The 11,139-nt window shown below is 44.6% G+C and overlaps 1 protein-coding gene across 1 annotated transcript; it reads left to right on the top strand.

Annotated features, from left to right (window-relative positions):
• The first annotated feature begins 744 nt into the window (after positions 1–744).
• Positions 745–5,648, top strand: TMEM17 (transmembrane protein 17). Its single transcript, XM_063118530.1, has 4 exons — positions 745–859; positions 3,454–3,557; positions 3,841–3,954; positions 4,783–5,648. Exons 1-4 carry the CDS (start codon positions 751–753, stop codon positions 5,134–5,136), a joined length of 681 nt encoding a protein of 226 aa, XP_062974600.1. The 5' UTR covers positions 745–750; the 3' UTR covers positions 5,137–5,648.
• The last annotated feature ends 5,491 nt before the right edge of the window (positions 5,649–11,139 follow it).

Raw genomic sequence — 11,139 nt, 5'->3', positions numbered from 1 at the left:
ATCGTCTTCCTTCCCTTCCCACTCATCAACAGCCCATGTTTTTCTTTAAAAACAAAAACAATGGCTGAGTTAGGACAATACGCTAATCAAAGGTTGTTTCCCATTCTGTACCTATTACCCCCACAGTTGATTAGCATGTCGTCGGAACTCAGCCAAGGATGTCCAGCTGGACATCAGGAAAAACTTCCTGACTGTTAGAGCAGTATGACAATGGAATCAGTTACCTAGGGAGGTTGTGGGCTCTCCCACACTAGAGGCCTTCAAGAGGCAGCTGGACAACCATCTGTCAGGGATGCTTTAGGGTGGATTCCTGCATTGAGCAGGGGGTTGGACTTGATGGCCTTGTAGGCCCCTTCCAACTCTGCTATTCTATGATTTTATGATGCTATGAGGGAGCCGGTTCACCCTGTGAACAAAAGAGAGGGCATCTTCATTTCAAAGCCGATGAAAAGATATGTATACATTTATTACGGCGCAAAGCGAGCTTTAATGCCACAGCAAGTATGTTAGTCTTTAAGGCGCTGCAAGACTCTTGTCTGTTGGACCGCCCCCTGCTATCCTCTGGAAACGGCCCCTCTACTCCCTGCAACAACTCTTGAGGGGGTCTCATCGCATCCGGAAGTGTAGGTTGCGTGGAATTCTGTTATCTCTTTGGCCGCCTGAGCGTCGCAGGGCCACTGCGGCTGCGTAGAAGCGGTAAGCCGCGCCTTGTTGCTAATAGCAACGAGTGGAGCCCGTCCACTTTGGCCTATGTCGCTGCCGGAGCCAGTGAGGAGACGTCTGAGCTCCTTTAGCCGAACCGTCTTCATTGACAACAACCGCACCGGGCCCGAGAATAGAGGCGACGACAATATTGCGGGTGAGGCGCCGCCGCTGCCGCCGCCGCATTGCGCCAACGACAAAGATGGCGACGGCGGCATCGTCGCGTTGGCAACGGAGTGGCTGGGGCCGGGGCTCCCCGGGGGACGGGAGCAGGAGGGGGAACGCGGCCGAGAGAACGGGCTGGTGGTTTGGGCCTCGGCGCAGAACCCCGACTGCTTTAGCCTTAACGCCGTCCGTCGTCATGGAGGTAGCGCAGGACACGCAGAAACCTGGTGTGGGCAAGGACTGTTTAGAGCAGTGGTTCCCAAAGTGGGCGGTACTGCCCCCTTGGGGGCGGTGGGATTGCATTGGGGGGCGCTAAGAGGCAAGGGGGTAGCAGGGGGTGCTGAGAGGCAAGGGGGCAGCAGGGGGGCGCTAAGAGGCAAGGGGGCAGCAGGGGGACGCTGAGAGGCAAGGGGGCAGCAGGGGGTGCTGAGAGGCAAGGGGGCAGGAGGGGGCTCTGAGAGGCAAGGGGGCAGGAGGGAGGCGCTAAGAGGCAAGGGGGCAGCAGGGGGACGCTGAGAGGCAAGGGGGCAGCAGGGGGTGCTGAGAGGCAAGGGGGCAGCAGGGGGTGCTGAGAGGCAAGGGGGCAGCAGGGGGACGCTGAGAGGCAAGGGGGCAGCAGGGGGCGCTGAGAGGCAAGGGGGCAGGAGGGAGGCGCTAAGAGGCAAGGGGGCAGCAGGGGCGCTAAGAGGCAAGGGGGCAGCAGGGGGACGCTGAGAGGCAAGAGGGCAGCAGGGGTGCTAAGAGACAAGGGGGCAGCAGGGGGACGCTAAGAGACAAGGGGGCAGCAGGGGCGCTAAGAGGCAAGGGGGCAGCAGGGGGCGCTGAGAGGCAAGGGGGCAGCAGGGGGACGCTGAGAGGCAAGAGGGCAGCAGGGGCGCTAAGAGGCAAGGGGGCAGCAGGGGGACGCTAAGAGACAAGGGGGCAGCAGGGGCGCTAAGAGGCAAGGGGGCAGCAGGGGGCGCTGAGAGGCAAGGGGGCAGCAGGGGGTGCTGAGAGGCAAGGGGGCAGCAGGGGGCGCTGAGAGGCAAGAGGGCAGCAGGGGCGCTAAGAGGCAAGGGGGCAGCAGGGGGCGCTGAGAGGCAAGGGGGCAGCAGGGGGCGCTGAGAGGCAAGAGGGCAGCAGGGGCGCTAAGAGGCAAGGGGGCAGCAGGGAGGCGCTAAGAGGCAAGGGGGCAGCAGGGAGGCGCTAAGAGGCAAGGGGGCAGCAGGGGGACGCTAAGAGACAAGGGGGCAGCAGGGGGACGCTAAGAGACAAGGGGGCAGCAGGGGCGCTAAGAGGCAAGGGGGCAGCAGGGGGCGCTGAGAGGCAAGGGGGCAGCAGGGGGACGCTGAGAGGCAAGAGGGCAGCAGGGGTGCTAAGAGACAAGGGGGCAGCAGGGGCGCTAAGAGGCAAGGGGGCAGCAGGGGGACGCTAAGAGACAAGGGGGCAGCAGGGGCGCTAAGAGGCAAGGGGGCAGCAGGGGGCGCTGAGAGGCAAGGGGGCAGCAGGGGGCGCTAAGAGGCAAGGGGGCAGCAGGGGGACGCTGAGAGGCAAGGGGACAGCAGGGGGGCGCTTGAGGTGGTCTTTTCTGAGAAGCCCCTCTCCAGAAGGTCTTAAAACCCAGGGACATTTCTATGGGAGAAGGTAGTTTTGTCCCAAGCCATATAGGGAAAGAATCCACACATGTATTAAGATCGTTTAAGACAAGTCGTTTTAATGGTGAATTGAAATGTTTTAAAAGCACTGAAACGCTAATGTAGAGACATACCCTGCTTGGTGTGCCCTCCCAGCTGCAAAACAGGCGTTCGCTCTCTTTTCCTTCCCTCCCTCCGCAAGCCTGTGCTGGGTGCTTCCCAAGGGGTTGCACGCAGGGGGCACTGGGCATGAGTTTGTGGAACCAAGGGGGCGGTTACCTGAAAAAGTTTGGGAACCACTGGTTTAGATGGAGGAGGATGCCCCCTTCTTTCAGGCCAGCCCCACCTGTGAAGTCTTAAAATGGGACCCTGCCGGCTGTCCTTAGCCGCAGGAACCTGCCAGCACCGCTGTTCCTGCAGCAGCCCTGAGCGTGGCTGTTCCTTACACAGGGAGGGGAGACGATGACATTTAATTGCAGCCTTTCTTCCTGAGGTCGGTAAAATGAGTACCCAGCAAGCTGGGGAAATGGTAACTGCGACTGGGGAAGGCAATGGCAAACCACCCCGCTACAAAGTCTGCCAAGAAAACGTCAGCGAAATCAGGCGTCCCTCTAGGAGTCAGCAGTGACTCAAGTGCTTTCATGAGAAGTTCCTTTCCTTTTCCCCCCTACTACTAATGGAAGAACTGTAATAACTTTTTGAAAGAGGCACGCACACCACACAGCCCGAAATGCCCTGCAGGCTATTCTATCCCTGAGGTCTGCATATCTATCTGATGAGGCTCAGAAGTTCAGACATGACACGTGGAACAGCGGTTCAACCGAAGCACCTCTTTCAGTCCCAACCTAGGGATATTTTGGAGTTCAGTGCAGCTTAATCCAGCATAACTCTGCACAGGACTGCAGCCTCCAGCAAAAAGAAGCCAATATCGTTCAAGTGGTTGATGGGGGATTTCTTCCTTTTGTGTCTTCAGATAATGAAATCATCTCCGGTTTGCCCTTGCAGATGTCCCTCTATTTTAACCTTTGGTTTTTCCCATTTTGGTGGGTGAGCAGTGTAGCCATGCTGCAGCTGAAGGTGAGTCCTGAAGGTGTTACCCTGACATTTCCATTCTTATTTTCTTATCCTTTCTGCAAGAAGGAGACGGGTGATTTCTTATTAACATACCTGGCAGTAGTAGTAATGTATCAAGTTTTCCTCTGAGAATGTTTTGAGTAGTAGCATTTGTTGCTAATGTAATGGGTTTAGAAGCAGGTAAGTTTTGGAAAAACTTGATGAGATTCTGATTGTGGTATGGATTCCAAAAAAGCAACTGTGTAAGTTAGATTACATATTCTTTTTCTTCGTATCTCAATTCTAGTATCCAGTCTTACCAGACTATTACAAGTTCATCCTTGTGACTATCATTATATTAACGTCTCTGATAGAGATCATCCGCCTGTACCTGGGATACATGGGAAATTTGCAGGAGAAGGTAAGCACTTATCCTTGAAGATTACCATTCAAAACAACCGGTTAAGGTGGTTTGAACTGGACGAAGCATGGGAGAATGTAAAATTGAATTCAGTACCATCTTCTCGAATGAATTAATTCTTAATATACCTCAACCAGGTTGCAACCTTCAGAAGCAAACACAGAGAATTTAGTAACTGGTCTCAGTACAAGAGATAAGACACCAGACCAACATGCTAATTAAACTAATATAGTTTTTGGCCAAGGTTCTCTTTCTATCCTGAACACAATCAGAACTAGCTATTGCGACTGAAAGCCCCTTCTCTATTGACTTGGAGAGAGACAGATGAGAATCTGATCAATAAATACTATTTCCCCTCTGCTACTGTTCAGAGCAGCTGAGATGCAATACTTCCTGTTGAAATGAGACAAGCGAGCAATTTGTATCTATTCCTTTCTTTCCCTTGCTGCCCCCAAGTCCTATTCGTATACTCTTCTCCCTGTCATTGGAATGATATAGAGAATGACATCTGGCTATGATGTCTGGCTGAAAAGTCTGGTAAAGATACTTGACTTTGTTGACAGGATTGTCTTCAAAGTCGTAACAGCTACAATAGATCGAGAACTTTTTCTGCTGGGGAAAAGTGATAGCCTGGATTTCCTGTAATGTGGAACTGAAAAACTACCCATTGTAATCTTTAAGACTCTGAATTTATATTCCTGAGCGTTTGCACTTAGAACGCTGGTGTAGAAGTCTGACCAATATATTTTCTGCACCATTATGGTCTGAGTTTGAGATGACATGTTGTCAGGGTGGTAGTATATTGATACAATTTTCCCCCTTTCATAGGTTCCTGAACTAGCTGGATTTTGGCTTCTGAGTCTCCTTTTACAACTTCCCTTAATTCTCTTCATGCTTTTAAATGAAGGTCTGAAGATCCAACCATTGGAACGAGCAGTGAATGTCATCTTTGTAGCCTTCCTTGTTTTCCAGGTTATCACAGCATTCCTTGACCTCAAAAAAATGGTGAACCAACTGGCAACTCGCTTCCGCCTTCATGAGTTTGACCGGCTAGATGATAACTTTCCTTCTGATAACCTAGCCAGGAAGAAAAGGAAGGTAGAAGCTTCATGGGTTGTAGGACCACCTGTGGAAGAAATTCGTTCAGCAAGTGGTGGCTGGGGCTCTGCAATGAGAGCTTGATGGTCTACGGAATGGTTATCTGCTGATGCTTCTTGGTTCCTGTTGCCTTAATTATTTCTGAGAGTCTGACTTAGGAATTCACCTTGTTACAGATTACAAAGAGCTATTCTTCTAAAACCAGGAACTAGTGAAATGAGCGTTACTGACAGTGTCTTCTCCGTGGGCTGATTATAATGTGATGAAAAATATTAACGTATGAAAGAATATGACATTAAGATGCCAGGGCGGGGGCGGGGGGGAGCTTGTATTTTGCAAGCATGTTTCATGAGGGGAAGATTAGTTTTTTTGCCCACTCTTGCTTATGTCATCTGTCTTGTGTAATCCATGTGGGTCTTGCCTTCACCTCTCATCTTTAAACCTGTTTCTTCGTGGGCATTCTTCAATGGAGGAAAAATGTTATAGTTGAATCAGCATTCACAGCTGGAGTAGGATTGAGGATTAAAGAAAACAGTTTGCTAAATTTTTAAATGGGTGTGCAGGGGGCTATATTGTTAATATGTCAATAACTGTTTCAAAGGAATATTTTGTAAAAAAAATAAATACATTCCTTTTAATATATATGTTCTAACTGTTTAATTGGTGGTAGCAAACTAGCATTTCCCACTGACATACTCTACAAATGATATCCATAGCTGTCCCGATGCACATTGATTCTTTTTAACTTTGTGAAAAGGTCTACATCATCTTTCTAAGCTAGGGGTGGGCAACTTGGTGCCCTCTAGATAGTTTGGCCTAGAACTCTTATCAGCCCTAGCCAGCATAGCCAGTGTTGGGGGATGATGGGAGTTGTAGGCCCAAACGTCTAGAGGATCATATATTGCTCACCTGTGTTCTATACCATTAGAATTGGCCTGATCAAATTCTGTGGGGAGGAGTTCTATCTTGAGTAAGTTCTATAATTACATAAAGCAAAAACAGGGCAGTCTGCAAAACCCACAGATATAATATTATAACCTTCATTCCAAAGGTAAAGGATTCAACAGCCGAGCCTTTTTCCTATGCTCATTTTGTGCCATTGCATGATAAGATCTTTGTTAATTTCCTCTCCTAATTTACTTTTGAAGTTAAGCCTAGCTACTTACACAATCACATCTCACATTTTCTTTTTCCCTGACCCCCAAACTTTGGAACATTTCTCAAAGTTGAATATTATAAAAATCGGGTACTCAAACCAATTTAGAACTATTTAAGGGCAGTTTGATAAAGAACAGTAGCTGAATATGAGTTTTAATTCATAGATCGCTTGAAAGTTTTCTGATTGATCGTCCATGACAAACGAGTAAACCAGAATAGTGCATCAGCAGTATAACAAGGTTCAAAGAACAGTGTTCTAAACTTTTTTCATTTATTTTTGTACAAATGTACAAAGCATTATACATTTTGTACAAATGTATATTCTTGATATTGACTAAAAACGCAGTTGCAGGTGGTCTCTGGAAAACTATCAGCATGTACTCTGTGTCAAGCAGTATAAAAATGTGCCCATTCTCCTATAATTTCTAAAAATAATGAGTATGTCAGAGCCACATACCTGAGTATCATCAAATTGCTTTAGTTCTTTCCAATAGGTGCAGAAAAGGCAACCGAAATGATCAAGGGGCTGAAGCATCTCCCCTTTGAGGAAATATTACAATGTTTGGGGCTCTTTAGCTTAGAAAAAGGGTGAGTAAAATTATGCATAGTGTGGAGAAAGTAGACAGGAAAAGGTTTTTCTCCTCTCATAATACTAGAATTCAGGGTCTTCCGATGAAGCTGAATAGTGAAAGATTCAAGACAAAGAAAGTACTTTACACAACACATAGTTTATTTACGGAATTCACTATAATAATATACAGTGATGTCTACCAACTTGGACAACTTTAAAAGGAGATTAGACAAATGTATGTATTATTAATATATGCCACTTACTATAATCAAATCTCTAAGTGGTTCACATACAAATTTATGAAGAAAAAGCAGTATACTTTTTATTCTAGTCGCTGAGGAATATGAGTGGAAGGGTACTATTGCATCGATGTGGTCTTTGGTCTGATCCAGCACAACTCTTGTGTACAGAGCCTGCCCTGATAATAGGAAATGCATATAGCTGCCTAGAAATCCACTACTGATAGGATCTCTTGTGGAAAATGGAGGATCAATGCTACCCCTCTCTTTTTACTTGTATACCAAGAGATATGGGTAGGTGTCCTTACACATGACTAGATAACTTTCCGTGTACCTGAATTTCTAGTATCACTGAAAACTTTAGTCCTCAGAATAAGGGGTTATTAAATCCATGAAGCAGATTTCCATCTGGTAAAACTTGCACAGGTAAATTTGCAAATTCAGCAAAATAAAACTGGCACCAGTTTAGACTTTCCTGCTTTTTCCAAGAAGCATTTTATGCCTATGATATACCTACATTACTGGCTATAGCAATATTTGTGTCCTTGTAGTGTTATGTTTCAACCATTAGTATATTTCATGCAAGGACTCCAAGGATGCTTTTTCAGTGCTGTTCTTTTATTATCTTAAATAGATAATGTTGTGGTTGGTTCCTTTCCCCCCTGGGGAATTTATTTTGTTCCACACAGTTGTTATGAAATTCAAGTCAGTTTAACTCAGGAGATTAGCATTATTGGGGGTGGGGGGAGTGAGATTAGCATTATGGGGAAAAGTTTCAGAAGATAGTAGTTCATTCAGTATGACCAATTTTAAGGTTCATTTTCTATTCTCCCTTATCAATAATGGCAATCTTCAAGGGGCACAGCCTTTGATTGGAAAATGTTGCATTTCTCTCTTGCTGATGAGAAAAATGCAATGCTAACTGTCAAGATGTGATGGTAACCCCTGGTCATGTCTTTGTGTTTCTGACCAGCAACCTGAATGAAAGAGCAGCAAGGGAAGCATCAAGCCTCTTAGAAGAGGAGAAATACACAGTAGTAGCCTGAGAAGGCAGAAAGGACAAAATTAAAGAGGGAAAGCAAATTACAAGAATGAGTGATAAGAAGGCACAAAAAGGATTAGATGGGCTGGTAGCAGTCAGCAAGAGCCAAATGCAACACAATCGAAACTGGGTCATTGAGTTGGGACAGCCCTAGGATATGAAGGACAGAAATGAAGGAAATCCCTGGATTACTTTGTTCTTCAATATTGAATTCTTCCCCGCAGAAGCACAGGCCATGAAATATGATAGTGATAAGCCAAGATTGAAAACAGAGCTGTAAAAGAATGAAAAAAGGACTGTAGAAAGAGCTGTGTAAAATTTGCTGGAAGAATAATTTAGTTTAGAGTTAGCCACCACCAAGAGTAAATGGACACAGAAATTGCACTGGACAAAATTAAAATGAGACCCAACCTGCAACCCCAGCCACACTTGCTAGAAGGGACGTTCGATTGAACTCCGTGTGACTTACTTCAGAGTAAACCATGCTTAGATTCATGTTAACGAAATGGATATGGCCTACATAAGGCTTTGTAAATAAATCGGGGTAAATAATATTTTTTTAAGTATGATCTGTAACCACCTATTAGCTGTAACAATGCATTCCTGTAAAAAGATAATTTTATAGGTTATTATTTTTACCCTTCTTGTGCAAGAGAATACCAAGTAGGGATGAAGGAAATGGAGCGCACAGAACCGATGTGTGTATATAATTAGATTCATTATAGAATCTAATTTTTATTATGCTTTTCATGGTCTTAATTTTTGTGAACCGCCCAGAGAGCTTTGGCTATTGGGTGGTATAAAAATGAAATAAATAAATAAATAAATAAAATAAATAGAAGCCAAATGGGTGACATTCTGGTCAGTATTCTACGGTGATGCAGCTCAATGGGGACTTCAGATTTTTTTTAAAGTAAGCTTTGCACCAATGGATGTATTGAGGAATAAAACTTAACCCATTTGCCATTTTTGCTTGGCTTGCTTTTGCTTACCATCATCATCATCATCATCATCATCGTCAACGTATTAAATATTACCAGATTAAAAGTCTTTAACTCTGTCCAAATAAGTTTCAGGTCTTGCAATTCACCAGCATTTACCCCACAGTCTAATAATAATAATAATAATAATAATAATAATAATAATAATAATAATAATAATAATAATAATATCTTACCCGCTTCTCCGATTGGTCTGATGCAGGGAACAACAACAAGCATAAAATACTGATTAAAAACATGGTGTACACTGTTTAAAAACATCCTAAAAGCATCCTAAAAACATACTAAAATATCCTAAAATCACACTGGATAGGCCTGCCGGAAGAGATCAGTCTTGATAGCTTTCTTGAATGCTAAAATACTGTCAAGCTGATGAGTCTCCTCCGGCAGGCTATTCTACAGTCTGGGAGTAGCAGAAGAGAAGGTCCTCTGGGTTATGGTTGTCAGCCTAGTCTTTGCTGACTGAAGTAGATTCTTTCCAGAGGACCTGAGTGTGCGGGGCGGATTGTACGGGAGAAGGCGATCCCACAGGTAGCCTGGACCCAAACCACGTAGGGCTTTAAAAGTGATAACCAACACTTTATACTTCGCACGGAAACTAATTGGCAGCCAGTGAAGAGATTTTAAGACTGGTGTGTGAAGATCTGTTCCTTGTTAGTACATCTTTCATCTCTAAGAGGGGGTGAAATCAGAATTGGTCTCAATGAGGGATGGGGAGAAATTTGTTCAGTTCACAATTTAATGTGAGCTAGCTGAATTTGCACTTCCTATACTAATATTCAAATTGAAACATAGCTATTCTTCAAAAAAGAATGCATATTAGGGGGAATGTGTGCATGAAAATGCATATATTTGTGTGGGGGGAACTTTCAAAAATGTATATTGAATAAAATTGCCATGAGAAATATAATAAACAAAATTCTGTACTAAAATGCACACATTGCACATGAAAATTTTGTAATTTTTTTTAAAAAAAACTAATGCAGAAATGGGACAAAAATGTAAGACTGGAAATAAATGAGAAAGGGAGAGAAAACTAAATGGATAGCATTGCCCATTCCTAGTCGTAGTAACAATAATCCATTTGTTATTGGCCGGCATTGAAATGGAAATAGGGTGGGAGCCTTTGGGTATTAATCAAGACAAAACCAACACTTATAAGATCCTTGTGAATCTTTTCGTTGTGCCAGTCACATCACTCTTTTTAAGTTTGGCTACTTTTCACATTGCTGTACATGAGAAGATAGGACATTGGAATGATGAACGTACAAGATTTTGTCATTTAATAGATGCTATTCAGCAGGCAGGCACACTTGCATCTTTTGTCATGGGAATACCCTTCTAGAAATGTGTGTGGATTCACAAACACATTGGGGAGCACATGACAGAATTGTGGGCACAAGAAGAAACGTCTTGTGTGAAATATACCTTAAAAGAAGTTATTCACCCTATGCTTCAAAGCCTTTAGAGCAGTTTCCCAACGTGGGTTCCACAGATGATTCTGGGGTCTCAGTTCTCTCATGTCCAGGCAGCATAGCTAATGGTCAGGGATGATGGGGATTGTAGTCCAACAACAACTGTGGAGCCCAAGTTGGGAAAGGCTTCTTTTAAATTTTGTTTTAACTGTTTTATTCTGTTTTTCTTTTCATTTTACCTTGTACACTGCTCTGAAATTTTTCAATGGGGAGCGGTATATAAATATTCTAAATAAAATAATAATAATAATAATAATAATAATAATAATAATAATAATAATAATATGCTGCTTTAGAGGGAAAGGAAGAGGGTCCCGTGCTGGTGTGTCACCTAAAGCATGGGCTCTTTTTCGTAATGATGAGGGGTGAGGGGGAGAATCACTCCAACCAAAATCTCAAGTGGGGTCAACTTATGGGTCGGGCTCCTAAATTTCATTGGTGCAATCCAGACAGAGCACTTTTGGCATAATCATTTATTTCAGATGTTCTCAGAGCATGATCTGAAGCACATGATGCAGCAACGGCGCTGTAGCTAAGCATGTCTGGTCTGGTCACTGGCTGATGGGAGACGGCTTGGGAAACCCAGGTATGCTGCCTTGGG

This window comes from Elgaria multicarinata, chromosome 2 (assembly GCF_023053635.1).
Source record: "Elgaria multicarinata webbii isolate HBS135686 ecotype San Diego chromosome 2, rElgMul1.1.pri, whole genome shotgun sequence".
NCBI classification, from domain to species: domain Eukaryota; kingdom Metazoa; phylum Chordata; class Lepidosauria; order Squamata; family Anguidae; genus Elgaria; species Elgaria multicarinata.
The sequence above is the reverse complement of the archived record's forward strand: the minus strand, read 5'-3'. Positions and strand labels throughout refer to the sequence as shown.

Coding starts and splice junctions, on each gene's coding strand:
- TMEM17 (XM_063118530.1), top strand. CDS start 751: ATGTCGCTGCCGGAGCCAGTGAGGAGACGTCTGAGCTCCTTTAGCCGA. Junction 3,558..3,840: donor TAGCCATGCTGCAGCTGAAG/GTGAGTCCTGAA, acceptor TCTCAATTCTAG/TATCCAGTCTTACCAGACTA. Junction 3,955..4,782: donor TGGGAAATTTGCAGGAGAAG/GTAAGCACTTAT, acceptor CCCCTTTCATAG/GTTCCTGAACTAGCTGGATT.